Here is a 19606-nt window from a genome sequence, read left to right on the forward strand (position 1 = left end):
CCAGGCGCCCCCAAATCTATTTATTTTTTAATTTTTTTTTAATATTTATTTTTGAGAAAGAGAGAGAGAAAGAGAGAGAGCATGAGCAGGGGAAGGGCAGAGAGAGAGGGGGAGACACAGAATCTGAAGCAGGTTCCAGGCTTTGAGCTGTTAGCACAGAGCCCAATGTGGGGCTCGAACTCAAACCATGAGATCTTGACCTGAGCTGAAGTCGGCCGCTTAATCAACTGCACCACCCAGACGCCCCCAAATCTATTTTTGATGTAAGCTTTAGAGTTTGTTGAGTTTGAAAACATATAATGGGTATTTGACTGGAAATGTATTAAATTTATACATTATTTGGAATGAACTGACAATTTTATGAGGCTATCTTCTAATCCAAGATAGCCTCCCTTTTATTCAGGTCTTATAATCTCGAAAATTTTATGGTTCTCTTCACATATGTCCTCTCCTTTCTTATTAAGCTTAACTTTAAAAATATTATAGATTTTGTTAGCATTATAAATTTCTTTATATTTAATTTACAAGTGATTATTACTAGTACAGAGAGAAATTATCAATTTTATATCTTCATACTAGTATCTATACAACTATTAAGTTTCATATTAATTATTAAAGTTTTAGTAGTCTTTTGGTTTCCTAGGTATGAGATTATATCATTTATATGTAAAGATAATTTCTTCTAATATACATACTTATTTTCTCTTCTTTGCATTAGCTACAACCCCTAAAACAATACCAAAGAATATTAATGATAATGTGCATTCCTGACTTACAACTGATTTTAATGGAAATAAAGTTTTTTTTTTGTTTTTTTTTTTTGGAAATAAAGTTTTTAATCCTTTAATAGAATGCTTGTTGTTAGCTTTTTAGAAGCAATTAGTTTTAAAACCAATCATTACTTTAAAAAAATTCAATACAATAAACCATACCATAATTATGCAAAGTGATCTACTACATAGCTATATAATTTACTTTGTAATTTCCCTATTCTTCAAGATTTCATTACTTTCCAGTATTTCAGTATTATAAGTAACATTATAATAACCTTATACACAAATATATGGTAATACATACACAAATAGTTTCATATATTTAAAATTATTTCTGCTTCTATTAAGAGGATCATGTAGTTCTTATCCTTTCTTTTATTTACTTAAATATTTTTTTAACATTTATTCATTTTTGAGAGACAGAGAGAGACACAGCATGAGTGGGGAAGGGGCAGAGAGAGAGGGAGACACAGAATCCGAAGCAGACTTCAGGCTGTGAGCTGTTAGCACAGAGGCCGACGTGGGGCTCAAACTCACGAACTGTGAGATCATGACCTGAGCCAAAGTCGGTCGTTTAACCGACTGAGCCACCCAGGCACCCTTTTATCTTTTATTAATGTGATGTATCACACTGATTGATTTGAGGATATTGAACCATCCCTATAGCCCTGAAATAAATCCCACTTGATCATGGTGAATAATTCTTTTAAGGTATTGTTGAATTTGATCTGCTAGTAACTTGTTGAGAATTTTTGCATCCATGTTGGTCAGGGAAATTGGTCTGTAATTCTCCTTTTTAGTGGGGTCTTTGGTTTTGAAGGTAATGCTGGCCTCACAAAATGAGTCTGGAAGTTTTCCTTCCATTTCTATTTTTTGGAACAGCTTCAAAAGAATAGGTATTAACTCTTCTTAAATTTTTTTTTTTTAACGTTTTTATTTATTTTTGAGACAGGGAGAGACAGAGCATGAACAGGGGAGGGTCAGAGAGAGGGAGACACAGAATCTGAAACAGGCTCCAGGCTCTGAGCTGTCAGCACAGAGCCCGATGCGGGGCTCGAACTCACGGACCGAGAGATCATGACCTGAGCTGAAGTCGGCCGCCCAACCGACTGAGCCACCCAGGCACCCCAGATATTAACTCTTCTTTAAATGTTTGGCAGAATCCCCCCTGGGAAGCCATCTGGCCCTGGATTCTTGTTTGTACTGATTCAATTTCTTTACTGGTTATGGGTCTGTTCAAATTTTCTATTTCTTCCTGTTTCAGTTTTGGTAATTTATATATTTCTAGGAATTTATCCATTTCTTCTGGATTGCCTGATTTGTTGGCACATAATTACTCATAATATTCTCTTATTATGGTTTGTGTTTCTGTGGTGTTGACTGTGATCTGTCCTCTTTCATTCATGACTTTATTTATTTGGGTCCTTTTTCTTTTTGATAAATGGAACAGAACAGAGAACCCCAGAAATAGACCCACAAAAGTATAGCCAACTAATCTTTGACAAAGCAGGAAAGAATATCCAATGGAAAAAAGACAGTCTCTTCAGCAAATGGTGCTGGGAAAACTGGACAGCAACACGCAGAAGAATGTACCTGGACCACTTTCTTACAGCATACACAAAAATAAACTCAAAATGGATGAAAAGACCTAAATACAAGATAGGAAACCATTGAAATCCTAGAGAAGAAAACAAGCAACAACTCTCTGAAATCAGCTGAGCAACTTCTTACTAGACACATCACCAAAGGCAAGGAAAACAAAAGCAAAAATGAACTACTGGGACCTCATCAAAATAAAAAGCTTCTGCACAGCAAAGAAAACAATCAACAAAACTAAAAGGCAACCGATGGAATGGGAGAAGATATTTGCAAATGACATATCAGATAAAGGGTTAGTATCTAAAATCTATAAGGAACTTATCAAACTCAACACCCAGAAAACGAATAATCCAGTGAAAAAAGGGGCAGAAGACATGAATGGATACTTCTCCAAAGAAGACATCCAGATGGCTAACAGACACATGAAAAGATGCTCAACATCACTCATCATCAGGGAAATACAAACCAAAACCATGATGAGGTACCACCTCACATCTGTCAGAATGGCTAAAATTCATAACTCAGGAAACAAAGATGTTGGCAAGGATGCATAGAAAGGGGAACCCTCTTGCACTGTTGGTGGGAATGCAAACTGGTGTTGCCACCCTGGAAAACAGTATGAAGGTTCCTCAAAAAGTTAAAAATAGAACTACCCTAAGATCCAGCAATTGCACTCCTGGGTATTTACCCAAAGGATACAAAAATACAGATTTCAAGGGATACCTACACCCTGATGTTTATAGGAGCATTATCAGCAACAGTCAAACTATGGAGAGAGCCCAGATTTCCACCCATTGATAAATAAAGATGTGGTGTGTGTGTGTATGTATGTGTACATATGTATGTATATATGTATGTATGTGTGTGTGTATATATATACATACACACGTATGTGTATACATATATGTATATGTATACATGTATATGTATATATACACACACACACACAATGGAATATGTGCACACACATACACATACACAATGGAATATTACTCAGAATATTCAAAAAGAATGAAATCTTGCCATCTGCAACAATGTGGATGGAGCTACAGTGTATTATGCTAAGTGAAATAAGTCAGTCAGAGAAAGATAAATATATGATTTCACTCATATGTGGAATTTAAGAAACAAAACAGATGAACATATGGTAGGGGGTGGGAAGAGAGGGAAAACAAACCATAAGAGACTAGTAAAAATAGAGAACAATCTGAAGGCTGATGGATGGAGTAGGGTGGGGGATGGGCTAGATGGGTGATGGGTACTAAGGAGGACACTTGTGATGAGCACTGGGTGTTATATGTAAGGGATGAATCAGTGAATTCTACTCCTGAAACTAATATTGCACTGTATGCTCACTAGAATTTAAATAAAATTAATTTCTTAAAAATTAAGAAATAAATGGGGCGCCTGGGTGGCTCAGTCGGTTAAGCGTCCGACTTCGGCTCAGGTCACAATCTCGCGGTCCGTGAGTTCGAGCCCCGCGTCAGGCTCTGGGCTGATGGCTCAGAGCCTGGAGCCTGCTTCCGATTCTGTGTCTCCCTCTCTCTCTGCCCCTCCCCCGTTCATGCTCTGTCTCTCTCTGTCTCAAAAATAAATAAACGTTAAAAAAAAAATTAAGAAATAAAAACAAAAAGGCTATCTTCATAGAAGCATGGAACTGAGAATGAGAGCATGAGTACTGGCAAACTACTCTGAAGTGTTTCACACTATACCTATAATACTTTGTTCTGTTTTGAATACCATACTTTGAATAAGACTATAGAAGAAATGGAATACATTCACAGAAGAGCAATGAAAATAGGAACTTAAAACTATGTGATTCAAAAAACCTAAGGATGTTTATATTGGTGGTAAGATACAGGGGAAATAACAGCTACTGTAAAGAACTTAGAAGTCCATCATGTGTAACAGGAGTTAGACATGTTATATGTAATTCCACACAGTAGAAATGGCATCCATGAAGCAGACATTACAGAGCAATGTATTTTGAACAAATTTGTTAAACGACTACCTTAAAGATTTAATCTGCAAAATGGAGGCTTTGCCAGTAGTATTTACCATAGACATAGAAGATATGATTTTTAAAAAACAAACAAAAACTCCATAAAACTCAAGAGTTTCCCAGAGACTGAACAGAATGTATCAAGAGGAAGTGACCTCGCTCTCACTACCAGTGCTCAGACTGGCTATGTGATCCATGGATGGGAGTGTGAGAGAGGAGACTCAAGCATCAGAGATCTCTGGTTCTTCCCAATCCTTCGATACTTAGTTTACAACTTTGTTTATTGCTATGTATTATCTCCCTAAGTGAAGGAACAAAAGAACTACCTTGGATTTCTGCAGTTTATACAAGTCTTAAGACTTTTCTTCTTCTCTGCTACTGTTAAAACTAGAACCAATTCCTTCCTTGCTTTACACAGAAATTATTTTACATTAATAAACTAAAGGACTGCCAGGAAGGCATTCAAACAACACCAGCATTTTTTTTTATTTTGTCCACATCAAGATTGTTTGATTTGACTATTCAGCCAGACAACTGAAAACAGCATAAAGAAGTCAAATAACTAAAAAACAACAGTATTAATACACCAGAAGAACATGTTATTTTTCACAGTATTACAACTAAAAATAATTATTCAGAGCAATACAGAAAATGGCTATCTCAATCGTGAATGTATAAAGATCTACCCAACTGGTTGAGATGGAATGTACTTTATTTCTTAAATCTAGTTTGTTTCTACCAGATGAATGGGATCTTCCCAATGAAATACGTAAAGCAGTACTTGGTTCATCTCTGCTTCGCCCATAATTAAAGCAAGAGTCCCAATATGTGATGCTACAAGTCTAGTGAGAGAAGCATATCCCAGAATTTAAGTAACTATTACAACCCTTGGTGACCCTACTTTCCATATGGGGAGGAAAATGATCGTAAAGCAGAGCAGGAAACAAGAAGGTAATGACTTTACTCCTATGGCATAATTTACTCACCTCCAATCCTCTATACATTCAACTTGGGGGCATGTTTATCTACCTTAAAATACTATTTACTTTAAAAATAATATTGACTTTTTCCCAAACGTAAAAATATGAGAGCACTACCTTGGGGACACATACCTAGAAGGTGTTTCTGGAGCACTTCCAGTACTAGTCTGATCTTTGCAAAAACTTCAGAAGGTGATGGATGTTCCAAGTCAGTCATCACAGATTCAAAACGAATACTAATGATGTTAGGCTGGCTTTCTACCACAGCATAAAGAGATGGGCAAGATGCCAGAGGCCTAAGGATATACTTCAGCAGCATCTGACCTGAAAAATTTTATGAACGTTCATCAGAAATCACTGGAAGAAACTTTTAAAAAGCAAGCATGCCACACCACCCCAAAAAAAAAAAAAAAAAAAAAAAAATCTTTGAACCTAACAATAAAAATACATATAATGTGAATCACACACCACTCATTATGCATGGCAGGTTTTACCACTGAAGTTTCCCAGAGACTGTCTACAGGTCTTTATTTAAATTATTCAAAACAGTCCAGTAAAATAAATAGCAGTAGCTAGTTTAAAACAAGGAAAAAAGGAAAGACAAGAAAGGATCCAACCCCTTAATAAAAAGGGTTATATTTATGAGAATTCCATTTGATAAATCATGAGGCCAAACCCTACATCTATCATCAATATTATCTAGAGAACAGACTTCTCTAGACTTCTTCTCTAGACTTCTTTGCTATTCCTTAAACACTGAACCTTCTAAGATTTCATGTAAATGAAACAAAGTAGTATGTTTTACCAAATGATTTAAGCCTCATTTGTAGCTCCCCAAGAATAGAAAATGCCAAGAGCACCGAACTGATTGGTGGCCCAGGGGTCTTCTCTTCTTTCTGAGATTGTTCAATGCATAAATGAAGTTCTGTTTGTAGGCAAGATTCCAAGTTGCTGGTATCTAAGAGAAAGGGGAAAAACATCAGCTATCTCAGCAATACAATACATTCCCACTTCTGTTCCTCAGAGCTCATTCACTACTGAGATTCCTCAATATGCGGTTTTATTATAATACACTTCTAATGTAACCAAATTTTATTTTATTTTTTTAATGTTTATTTTTGAGAGAGAGAGAGAGACAGAGCATGAGCAGGGGAGGGGCAGAGAGAGAGGGGACACAGAATCCAAAGCAGGCTCCAGGCTCCATGCTGTCAGCAAAGAGCCTGATGTGGGGCTGGAACTCATGAACCGTGAGATCATGACCTGAGCCGACTTTGGACGCTTAACCGACTGAGCCACCCAGGCACCCCTGTGACCAAATTTTAATTATGACATACATGTCCTTGGCATCACTTTAAAACAGAAAATGACTGTTTTTGGGAAATTCAAAAAATCAAACTAAGTGCAAAAGCAACATGATGTGCCTAATAAATGCTTATTAAATATGAATGGAGTGAAGGTAAGGAATGAAAAGTGAGGTCCTGGTCTCAAGGTATCTTCTTTAATGTTCTTTCTTACCGAGTATAGAGAACAGCCTAACAAGTTTAACAAGAAGGTTGTATTATAACAAAGTATTAACACGCCTGCTATCTTCTCTTAATTTTACATTCTGCTCGGAAATAGAATCCAAAATTTTCTAGATTACTTCCTTCAAAATATGAAATATTTTGTTTGTATAAAATACATATGTGTATGTTTGTGTGTATGTCTATGTACACACATACATATACAGTGAATTTGGAGGCCCCCACGTGGATATGGGCCAGGGGATGGGAGAGACTGTGACCTTTCCCCTGAAACAAACTAAAATTTTCAAGATTCAATACTAGAAAAACATACTAGGGGTAATGGCATGTCGCTTACATCTACTCTCCGAGGTTTTACTTTGTGTAAACAAGACTTCCAAGAAGGCTCACACCTACAAGTGAGCAGAGAGACTGAGAGCCAAACAACATAAATCAAAGCCAGAGCCAAGTAATCCCATTTCTTCATCTTATAAAGCATCCCCTATCGCATAATTTTGCCACTATTTTTTCCCCAAGGACTGAAAAAAATTAAGCCAGACCCCTGTCCCACTGACCCCCTGTCTTCTTTCCTCACCAAGAGAGAAAATGGTAGAACAGCCTTTCAAAGCTTTCTAGTCAAGGTAAACTGTTGGGAGTAGGGCTGCTGGGAATGGGTGTACCTACAATGCAGTGGAAACTCCGTGGGGTTTTAAACCGCTGGGACCTCCTCTACCACACCATCATCACGTGAATCCCACCCATCCAATCATCCTCCTCTTCTGTGCTCCTTCCTCATGATGGGGACAGAGAGAAGGATGTAAGGGAAGTAAAATGAGGACACTTCAGGAATCCAGAGGAGTGAGTCCTAACCAGCATTCTGCTTGATATGAGAATTCAGTGCAGACTCGGAATAATGATAAATGAAACCTCCTCATCCACCAAAATAAAATATTTAGAATATATTCAGAGGCCAAACTGGTTCAGGCAGATTAAGCAAAGCAGTCCACCTGAGGTCAGCAGCACCTTTTGATGGCGGGAACTTCCATACAATCAGCTTCTGCCACTCTTCTCCAAGGTGATAGAGTATGTTCTGTTTCTGTATTGTGAGCTCCATGCTGAGAGATTTCAACATTTTTAAATCAAAGCATTTTCTGGATTTTAGTAACTTCAAGCATTTCTGTGCCTGGCAGTGAAATGGAATCATCGTTAGACATTCCATCTGGACTCAGGGCAATTAGAATCTATTTGTATAATGACAAGGAACACACAGAACACAAAATTTACTGAAAACAAGAAGAGTACTAATTGCTTATACTGTGGAGAAAGAGTTTAATACCTCTTCCAGACACCGAGCAGCAGTAACATACTTCTTCTCTGTTAATGCGCAGTTATATTCTTCAATAGCAGAAGAAAACTGAAAAGATAAGCATGGTTATTAGGTATTTCATTTTATACATCCTATTATTTCAAGTCTGTCTGCTTTTGTTTTTAAAATCTGAAAAAAAAAAAACCCTTAGAACCAGGGGATACACATTTAAAAATGAGACCAACTGAAAACAAATAATTTTCTCGCCCCTGAAACACTGAAGTTTGAGTTGAGTTTTACTGACCTCTTGCAGCTGTTTAAGCAAATTCAGAACTACTGAGTCTCTTTCCAACTGTTGCTTCAAATCTGTAAATTCAGCAGTTGACACATGAAGATCCCGGCGGACCTAATCCACATCAAAGAAAAGTACTTTCAGGCTATATGGTATCTAAGAAACAAGACGTTTGTAGCTAATTCATAAGCTTTCGTAGGCGAACATAATTCATGTTGAAATTTAAATGCTGGTTAAGAGCGGAATAAAAAAAAAACACAGAATGTATGAGGAAGAGATCTTAAGCATCCACTTAGTCCAAACCATTACCCTCTGCAGCAATACCTATTCCCAGCAACATAATAAGCTCAGGTCACCATCTATCCTTAAGTTAAGCAGTATTTTTCATCAGAGAGCTCATCTACCTGGATGACTAGAGCGGTATCCCCGTTGCCAAGTGACAACTCATTCCACAGCTGATAGCTCTATTAGAAGGACTTTATGTTAAATCAGAATCCACCTCCCATCCTGTCCTGCCTTTTCAGGGACTTTGCACTATTAATTATTTCCTCTCTTCTGTACCTTTACCTCTTCCTAATTCATTCTTCGTTTATAAAATATACACTGATTGAATACCCACTAGAGCAAGGCTCCTTCCTTCAGGTTTAAACATGCTGAAATTTCCCCCCTCTTTGAGAAAAAATGTCCTCTACCTCAGCAACCACGTATATTTCTCAGTAGCTACCTTATTTGTCTCCTCCCTCTCATAAAACCAAGCTTCTTTCAAAAGTGAGCCATACTCACAGTCTAGTTTCTCACCTATCGTTCATTCTGTAACTCGCTGAGATCTGGTTTCCATCAAAACTACTGCAAAACAGTGTCCAAAACACCAATCAACTCCTTGTGGCTAAATCCAAAGCATACACCATCAGCGTTTAACTATCTATCAGTACAGTTAACTTCTTTCTCTTAATTCCCTGAAATTATTCTCCACTGACTTTCCTCCTAGTTCTCTGGCCATTCATTTTCTTTGGATCACTTCATTTTCCCTCTGACTACTTCAAACATATTGATACTCCTTTCTCCCTGGCCCTCATCCTACTCTGAACCAGTGGTTCTCAAAAAATAATCTTTTTTTTATTTTTATTTTTTTTGCCCCACTCCCATTCGAGGACATTTGACAATATCTGGAGACATTTTGGGTTGTAACAAATGAAGGAATTCTACTGGCATCTAGTGAGTAGAGGCAGGGGATACTGCTAAATACCCCACAATGCACAGGATAGCCCACCACAACAAACAACTATCCAGCTCCAAGTATCAACTGGGCTGAGGTTGAGAAACCGTGCTCTATACACTCTCTCTGGGCAATCTCATCCATTCCCATGGCTTCAATTTCTAAGGACTACTATCTCAAGTCCATATCATTTTCCTAACCTTCAAACATGTATATGGACAGGTGACATGCAAATCCATTTTCCCATTCTCTCACAGTAGGAGCACGTGGCTACCCAATGAGACTATACGTTCTAGCTTCTCTCAGTGGAGTGTGACCATGTGTCTAAGATCTCACTACTGAAATCGAAGCAGAAGTGACGTGCACCATTTCCAAGTCTGAGTCAGGAAAACACATGTGCCTCCTCCGTGCCCTCTCTTTGCTCTTAACCTCTGAACAAAATGCTCAACCGGCCCACTGCTCTGAGTAATACACTATCCATCTGCCATCCAAGGAGTCTCATGTCTTCTAACAGCATCCATGAAATCGTGGCAGGCTAACTAGCTAACTTGTGTGTAGATTAAAATCCGAGACCCTCTCAAAGTTCTTGACTGTATAGGATCAGCCTGCTAGCCTAAACTACTGTAATTAAAGAGCCATTTGAGCAATTGCATTTCAAGGTCTGTCTCTCTCTTTTCGTTTCTTTTCGAAGTCTAGCCTTTGTTTTAATACACTCCAACTGTGCAGCTCCGTTGGGATATCCCAAAGGCTCCCCACAAAAACCCACTCCTTCTCTAGACCCTCTACTGCAGTGAATGGCACATCAATGACCTGGTTCTTCACTATCCTTGACCCCTCCATCTTTCACTCCCCACCTAATGTCCCAAAGATCCTACCTGTTAAACGTCACTAGGATTCATCCTCACCCTCTCCTCTATTCTCACTGCCAATGACTTCAGAGCTGGCCACTGTCCTTTCTTCCCTGATTAGTTTAACTGCCTCCTTATGCTTTAACTGCCTTCTCATTTCTCGGTCTCGTTTTCCTCAAGTCCTTTCTTCAAATTGCCAGCAGAATGGGATTTCTAAAATTCAAATCCAATGTCACTACTCTGCTTAAAAGCCATGGAGGCATGGCTTCCACAGGGCCATCAAGATAATTTCCATACCGCTTAACCTGATATACAAGGTCCCTGCTTACCTTTCTAGTCTCATCTTGTGTCCCTTTCCACCACACTCTCTAGACATGAGTCACGTGGAATTGCCACAGCTCTCCAAAAGCAACATCTCTCATTACATCTATGCTTCTGCAATGCTATCTCCTACGTCCATCTGAAACACTCCTTCCTCTTTGTCTAATTACCAAGCACTTCAGGTTTTGGTCTGATACTATTTCCTACAAGAAGCCAAGCTGAGCTGTATTTTCCCTCTCTGATTGAATTATTTCTACTTAATGTGTATCATACTACTTTAGTCATCTACATTAAGCATGAGATTCGCATTGTGAAATAAAAAATTGTCTTGTTCAGCAGCTACCACAGTATTTCACACCTAGCAGATGGCTCAATAAATATACCAAATGGCTAAATAAATCTCTATTAATATCTACCTGTTCAACCTAATTCCGCTTCTCCAGCCATAAATTTGAATCTTACTAAGGCTAAATGTCCTTAGTTTCTTTCACTGTTCCAATGATACAATGTTTAGGCATCGACCTTCTCATTCAGACCAGGCACCTTTCAAAATATAACAACCAGAAATGAATAAATTTCACCAACCATAATCTGGCCAGCAAAAGGTACAGACAGTCCATGACCCTCTTGTTCCAGACACTGTATGTCTAATAGTACAATCTAAGACTGCACCACTGACTCGCTGATCAAACAATCAACTAATTATAAATACACCTTGAAAATATGATTTGAACTGTGACAGAGTTGTAAAGTAACAGATTTATGTTTATTAAAACCTCTAATCATCATGGTCGATGAACTGGCGATCGATTTTCCAGGTAACCAGTGGTTTCCCCATTTGTGAATAAAATTTTCTACAGAACTTTTGAAAAATGCTTCTGCTCATTTTCCTTCTTTAGTAATTATCACATAGAGAAAAGACTTGGGTATCTTTCCTTGAGGACCCTGAAAATGCTTCACCAACTTGATTTGGGGTATCAATGAGCCCTGCCCAAGAATTTGGCAATAGATGCAGAAGGCCTCGAAGAGTACACCTGTTTAAACCTCTAGGGTCAGCTTTCCTTCCCTCAAATGACTGTTTCCTAAAAGTAAAATACAGGGAAAAAATTCTGGTGAAATAACATAGGTGAAAAAATGTTTTTAAAATTATAAAGTGGCTATTTTTGTTTGCAGACTGGCTGACTTCTTTTTGTGATGGCAGCACTCCAGCAAACGTGATAAGCATTTCTAAACCCACCAGACCATCATGAAGAAACACAGCAAGCACTGGCCCTACACAGTGATACAGTACGAGATGGGCAAGGATTCTCTCTGCATCCAGAGAGTGACTTTATGACAGGAAGCACAGTGCTTGTAATTGGCAAATCAAGCCTGGGTAGCTCAGTCGGATGACCATCAGACTCTTGATTTCAGCTCAGGTCACAATTGTGACCTGAGTGAGGGTCATTGCACTATGTGGGTCATGGGACTGAGCCCCACGTTGGGCTCCACGCTGAGTGTGGAGCCTGCTTGGGATTCTCTTTCTCCCTCTCCTTCTGCCCCTCTCCCCCGCCCATGCGTACATGCACTCTCTCTCTAAAATAAAAAAAAATTTTTTTAATTAAAAAAAAGAGAGACAGAAACATTTTAAACTAAGAGGAGACAAGAGAAAAGGCCAAATGACCCAGTTCTAAGCTTTATCTGTTTTTATTCTGAAGACAATAAAATTCTGAGATTTTTTTAATTTATAAAGTGCTATTCGAATGCAAGACATTATTATTATAGCTTTAAATTTTTACTATGAAAATCATTTAAATTATAGTTTTGGACAATATTTCTATTTTAAAATTGGCAGTTACCCTAAAATTATTTAATGCCACTTCCTTTAACAATAAGAAAAGTGAAGTCTTGAAAACTTATACACAGAACTGAATTGTCTTAGGAATCAGGAAGCTGAACTACCAGCCTATAAACCTAACCAATATAGGGGCGCCTGGGTGGCTCAGTCGGTTGAGCGTCCGACTTCGGCTAGGTCACGATCTCGCGGTCTGTGAGTTTGAGCCCCGCGTCAGGCTCTGGGCTGATGGCTCAGAGCCTGGAGCCTGCTTCCGATTCTGTGTCTCCCTCTCTCTCTGCCCCTCCCCCGTTCATGCTCTGTCTTTCTCTGTCTCAAAAATAAACATAAACATAAAAAAAAAAAAAAAAATTAAAAAAAAAAACAAACAAACCTAACCAATATAACAAACCATTCTTACCTCACTCTCTATCCTAGATTTCAGCAAGTCAATGTCCTCAGACAGCTTATCCACTTGGGTAACCAGGTCCTGTGCACTTTGCATGCTAGGCAGGAATTCACTATACTTCTTGCTGATCATGGTGCACACCTCACCCTATAAAATAAGACAGAAGAATTACACTGAGATGAGTCGAGAACTCTATTAAATATATACAGCTCATCTTCCATAAGGAATCGTTCATGTTGGAGCCTTCTTGCCAGTTACCCACACTTTTCCTCCCAGCCAATGGGTTTCTTTGAAAAACACATTTCTCTTCACAGAGCTAGAACAATAATCCTAAAATTTGTATGGAAACAGAAAAGACCCCAAATAGCCAAACGATCTTGAAAAAGAAAACCAAAGCAGGAGGCATCACAATCCCAGACTTCAAGCTATACTACAAAGCTGTAATCATCAAGACAGTATGGTACTGGCACAAGAACAGACACTCAGATCAATGGAACAGAATAGAGAACCCAGAAATTGACCCACAAACATATGGCCAACTAATCTTTGACAAAGCAGGAAAGAATATCCAGTGGAATAAAGATAGTCTCTTCAGCAAGTCGTGCTGGGAAAACTGGACAGTGACAGGCAGAAGAATGAACCTGGACCACTTTCTTACACTATACACAAAAATAAACTCAGAATGGATGAAAGATCTCAATGTAAGACAGGAAGCCATCAAAATCCTCGAGGAGAAAGCAGGCAAAAACCTCTTTGATCTTGGCTGCAGCAACTTCTTACTCAACACATCTCCGGAGGCAAGGGAAACAAAAGCAAAAATGAACTATTGGAACCTCATCAAAATAAAACGCTTCTGTACAGCAAAGGAAACAATCAGCAAAACTAAAAGGCAACCGACAGAATGGGAGAAGATATTTGCAAACAACATATCAGATAAAGGATTAGTATCCAAAATCTATAAAGAACTTATCAAACTCAACACCCAAAAAACAAATCATCCAGTGAAGAAATGGGCAAAAGACATGAAGAGACACTTCTCCAAAGAAGACATCCAGATGGCCAACTGACACATGAAAACATGCTCAACATCACTCATCATCAGGGAAATACAAACCAAAACCATGATGAGGTACCACCTCACACCTGTCAGAATGGCTAACATGAACAACTCAGGCAACAACAGATGTTGGTGAGGATGCAGAGAAAGAGGATCTCTTGTGCATTGTTGGTGGGAATGAAAACTGGTGCAGCCACTCTGGAAAACAGGATGGAGGTTCCTCAAAAAACTAAAATAGAACTACCTTATGACCCAGCAATTGCACTACTAGGCATTTATCCAAGGGATACAAGTGTGCTGTTTCGAAGGGACACAGGCACCCCCATGTTTGTAGCAGCACTATCCACAATAGCCAAAGTATGGAAAGAGCCCAAATGTCCATCGATGGAGGAGTGGATAAAGAAGATGTGGTATATACATACAATGGAGTATTACTCGGCAATCAAAAAGAAGGAAATGTTGCCATTTGCAACTATGTAGATGAAACTGGAAGGTATTATGCTAAGTGAAATTAGTCAGACAAAAATCATATGACTTCACTCATATGAGGACTTTAATAGACAAAACAGATGAATATAAGAGAAGGGAAACAAAAATAATATAAAAACAGGGAGGGGAACAAAAGAGAAGAGACTCATAAATATGGAGAACAAACTGAGGGTTACGGAAGGGATTGTGGGAGGGGGGATGGGCTAAATGGGTAAGGGACATTAAGGAATCTACTCCTGAAATCATTGTTGCACTAGATGCTAACTAATTTGGATGTAAATTTTTAAAAATAAAAAATTAAATTAAAAAAAGAAAAAAGAAAAAAAAGAAAAGAAAATCACATTTCTCTCACCCTTAAGGATCCTATAACATTATTAGATCGAAGAAGACAAAAATCACCAAATTCCGCCAGTGCCCAAAAGCTGTACAAATGCTAAAGAAGAAAAGGGGGAGCCAGTTTTCATAGTGAACTAGATTAGCTCAGACTATAGCCAGCAATTTTAATCATACAGTCAACAGAAAAGCAAATAGACAAATTAAATTCACAATCTGTATACTTCAATTTATGAACTTCTATATTCTTGCTTATAAAACTTTAAGGCCTGATCTTAGAAGTCTAACTTAATTTGAGTTTCATCAATAAACAAATTACTGAATACTTTGCACTGAATGCTTTGGAAGATACCAGGGTAAATTATGCCTGCTTAAAAATAACTTATTTTTAAATAGGAAAAATACTATACACTTATGTAACCAGAATACAAAAATGTAATTAAGGAACAAAGTTAATGTCCTCCAGAAACACAAATGAGAAAGAGGTCACTTCTGCTGGAGCAAAATGGGGATATTTTTCATGCAGAAAATTGCATTTGAGATGGAACATAAAAAATGGGTAGAATACTACAAGCAAAGATGGAGAAATGACAACGTAAACAAAATTGGGAACCAAGAAAAATATTGGGTCTGCTTGAAGCACAGAAAGTAATTGTCAGTTGGCTGAGGATTCAAGTTGGTAAAGGAAACCTGGTGAAAGGAGAGTTAGATCCAGAACGGCAGGAGCCTTGAATGCCGTGCTAAGGTAGCTTAATAGTCTTTCCACCATATAAAAAGTGGTGAAAAATGCTACAGTCCTGTAAAAGAAGAGATGCCAGTAACCTGAATGCTTACTGATTTCAGGAAACTATTTTCATAACATCAAGGGTTGCTAGAAAGACCTACTTCTTGTGCCTTTGTGATAAGGTGCCAAACTTGCTCCCTTGAATTCAGACTTCATGCGGGTGCACATAATTTTAAATGAATCCAACAGAGATGTGGGTGAATACTGGCAAGGTAAGGACAGCAGTACCAAGTGAAAACTGTGAATGGCTACGTGCTTTTTGTGTGTGTATCAATCTCAAGACAGCAGGGTCCATAAAGTGCTCTTTACAAGTTTTGTAACACTCAGGACAGCCTCAAAGCACTTGGGGGTGAAGAACAGAGTTTAATAAACATGTTGACAGATTTGAACAACAAAATTTTCAGAGAGGAGAAAGGTACCATTCTCCCAAAGCTATTGTATTCATCAACAAATCGTACAAAAAGGAGTGGGTGGAGGAAATGCCTTGGGGGTCCTGCCTGCATTTCTATCCCTCTCACAAGCTCCCTCCCTAGACACCTCGGGGCTTGCAGTCCCACCTCTCCTGCTGATCTCCTCAGTCTTCCTCCAAATCCCCCGACCCCACCCCGACCCCACCCCAACCCTCCCCAACCTAACCCCACTCCCCAGCCACCGTCTCCTTCTCCCCTTCAAGCCTCCCCCCCCTCCCTAGTCCCCAGCCCCTGTCCGGGCTCGCCTCCGAGCCCTCTCCTCAATCCAAATACTTCCAGCCTTCCCACTTCGCATTCTTCTCACTCAGCCTCCCCACCTGACTCTGCTCACACCCACTCTGTCTGCCCTCAGCCCCCATTCCTTTCCCGGTCCCTCCACAAACAGAGCCGGGTTCCTTTTCAGTCGGTCCCCGGGTGCCGGGCCTTCCTTCACCTTAATCTCCTCCACCCGCCGGGTCAGGCGGCTGATCCGAGTGCCCAGATCCTCCTTCTCCAGCCTCCCCGAGTGTGCCAGAACCTCCGTCACGAACGAAGCCATCGCCACGACGGGAACCAACGCTGACGGGGTCACTCTCCCGTGGCCAGCGCGGCAGTCCCAGTCCCGCCGCCGGCGGCGTTGGCGCGCGGCCTGCCGGGAAACTGAGTCTCGCGAGGCTCAGACCGCCGCTGGGAAGGCGAGGCCGCACTACAACTCCCAGCAGGCACCGCGACTGTCCTAGAGTGGAACTTCCACGGTGTCCCGTAGCTGGCAAACCAAGGGAGACGCGTTTCCCTCCCTAGCTATTTTCAAATAGCTTGTCTCTTCCCGCCTGTTTTTCGCTAGACGAAATGAAGTGTTTTTACTTAAAAATCAGTCCTAAATGAACATTTCTCAACTTCAAAACGCTTACCTGTGACACTTAGCGAGCTGGAATACCGGACGAACCCATCTTGATCTTTTTTCGTTGAATATTCACTTTCAAGGGCTGCAGCGGCCATCAGAGTCTATGTGAGTAGTGCCCTCTGGAGTTGTGCAAACGAAGTGGCGTCACCTCATAACTAAAAGTCTGACTAAATTGCACTATATATATATATTTATGTATTTATTTTTGACAGAGAGAAAGCGCGTGCGAACAGGGGGAGGGCTAGAGAGAGAGGGAGACAGAATCCGAAGCAGCCTCCAGGCTCTGAACACAGAGACCGTCGAGGGGCTCGAACCCATGAACATGAGATCATGACCTGAGCGGAAGTTAGAGGCTTAACTGACTGAGCCACCCAGGCACCCCTAAACTGCACTCTTTTTATGTTGCACAGTTTACAATGCAATCTATGTACATATATTACATCATATAGATCTTTGTTCATATATTACATATATACTATGTCATGTAGCAAATATGTGTTACATCTATGTAATAATACATTACGTATTTATATTGTTTGTATTATTTATGTTACCTAAGTATAAATAACATTAGTACTGTGTGGACTAGAACAAGATACTTAACACTTTTTTTCTTTAAAGTGTATTTATTTTGAGAGAGGGAGGGGCAGAGAGAGAGAGGGAGAGAGAGAGACTCCCAAGCAGCCTCTGTGCTGTTAGCATGAAGCCCGATGCAGGGCTCAAACTTATGAACCATGAGATCATGACCTGAGCTTAAGTCAGACGCCTAAGGGACAGAGCCACCTAGGCGCCTGTTAACGCTTTCTATCAGAGGTTAATAAATCAACTTGATGAAAAATTTTTAAAAAATTGTTTCGGGGCGCCTGGGTGGCTCAGTCGGTTAAGCAGCCGACTTCGGCTCAGGTCATGATTTCGTGGTCCGTGAGTTCGAGCCCCGCGTCGGGCTCTGTGCTGACAGCTCAGAGCCTCGAGCCTGTTTCAGATTCTGTGTCTCCCTCTCTCTGACCCTCCCCTGTTCATGCTCGGTCTCTCTCTGTCTCAAAAATAAATAAACGTTAAAAAAAAAAAATTTAAAAATTGTTTCATTATTTACTGTTACATGCTGAAAGATGTTCACAATATACTATGTACACTATGATTGTTTTTTAAAATAAGTAGATACAGATACATATACTGAGGTAAAGAACATACACCATATTAGTGGCAGACTTATGGGATTTATTCTCTTCTCTATGTTTTCCTGTCTTTCTGTAATAAACATGCACTACTTTAGTTAAAATGTCATCTTTAATTTTTCAAAAAGGTATCTTGTGAGGGTTGACCTCAAGTAGATGCTGATGTTAATTAAGGTCCTTGTCAATTTTAAGTGTCTATATTTTAAGTGTCTGTAGGACAACCCGCTTATCCCAGTGAGGCTAGGGCGGCTTCCTGTGACATGAGCAAAGGACAGGAAACTGGGGTTGAAACAGGAAGTACAAAGGACAGCCTAACATACTGGGAAGGCATCTCTCCCTAGAAAACCAGATCAGCTTCTGTTCAGTAGACCTGTCAGCCTCACTTTGAATTCCAAATGCTGTTACTAGAAAGGTCCAGTGAGAAAGAAGGACCTGCAGATGACCTTCCTGAAAACTTGTATTATATATTTATTGAGCAACTACTGTATGACAGACAATGGACTAGGCTGGGAATCCAAAATCCCAGGAAATATTATCATTGCTATCTTGAGGGTAAATGAGAGATTGATCCAGATTTTGTGGGGCCTAAATCTTATCAGTTGCTGGGAGGGGGAGGGCCCTTTAAGGAAAAGAATATAAAATAAATACAAAATTCGGTACAGGCCTTAGAAGGGGCATGGGCAAGTAACAGGCCCTGAAGCTAAGGTACAGAGGGCAGAGGAAATGTTGGAGGAGGAGCACCCAGGCTCTAATTGAACCGGAAAAGTTTCACAGTAAGGAGGAATCTGAACTGAGAATGGAAGGAGGGGCCACTTGGAGGTTGAGCTTCTGAGATCTTCTCCGGTTAACTAATCCATGGGTCATACCCACAAATGCCACTGCAGGGCTCCACCTGTATCTGGCAGAGAGACCACTGGATTAGTGGCACAGTGTTCCTCAAGTTTTCTGGGAAGACCCAGAGTTAGGTTGAGGAAGGAGAAGAAAGAACATAGGGGATGGAGTGGGGTTGCTACACACAGTCCGTGCATGTGGGCATGAATGAATATTTGAATAAGTAAAAAGAAATCAATAACATGAATGGGTTCTGTTTTCCCTCACCAACCTGACCTCCTACCTGGTTCACACTTATCATGGTTTACATGTCTTCCAACTCACAGATGGCCACAAATGGTCAAGAAAGGGCTCTGAAAAAAAGGCAAGGAAATAAGGAGCAGTATCTGAGAGAATCCGTCCTGAGCTCATACACATGTGACATGCCTGTTTTCAAGAGTCAAAACATCAGACACCAATCTGGATGAACATAGCACAAGCAGGCAGCATTTCCAGGGATCCATAATATTTTGCCATTGTGTTG

General features: G+C 39.9%; 1 protein-coding gene across 1 annotated transcript in view; it reads right to left on the reverse strand.

Annotated features, from left to right (window-relative positions):
• The window catches only part of ZW10 (zw10 kinetochore protein), a 35011-nt gene extending 18196 nt beyond the window's left edge, over positions 1–16815 (reverse strand). Inside the window, exons 1-7 of the mRNA XM_042906273.1 lie at positions 16628–16815; positions 13074–13208; positions 8467–8568; positions 8193–8270; positions 7880–8039; positions 6160–6312; positions 5487–5678 (exon numbers count right to left, since the gene is read on the reverse strand). Of these exons, the coding sequence (XP_042762207.1) occupies positions 5487–5678; positions 6160–6312; positions 7880–8039; positions 8193–8270; positions 8467–8568; positions 13074–13208; positions 16628–16732 (925 nt within the window). The 5' untranslated portion in view covers positions 16733–16815. The remainder of the gene's footprint in view (positions 1–5486; positions 5679–6159; positions 6313–7879; positions 8040–8192; positions 8271–8466; positions 8569–13073; positions 13209–16627) is intronic.
• Between the last annotated feature and the right edge of the window lie 2791 nt (positions 16816–19606).

The sequence above is a fragment of the Panthera leo genome, chromosome D1 (assembly GCF_018350215.1).
Source record: "Panthera leo isolate Ple1 chromosome D1, P.leo_Ple1_pat1.1, whole genome shotgun sequence".
NCBI classification, from domain to species: domain Eukaryota; kingdom Metazoa; phylum Chordata; class Mammalia; order Carnivora; family Felidae; genus Panthera; species Panthera leo.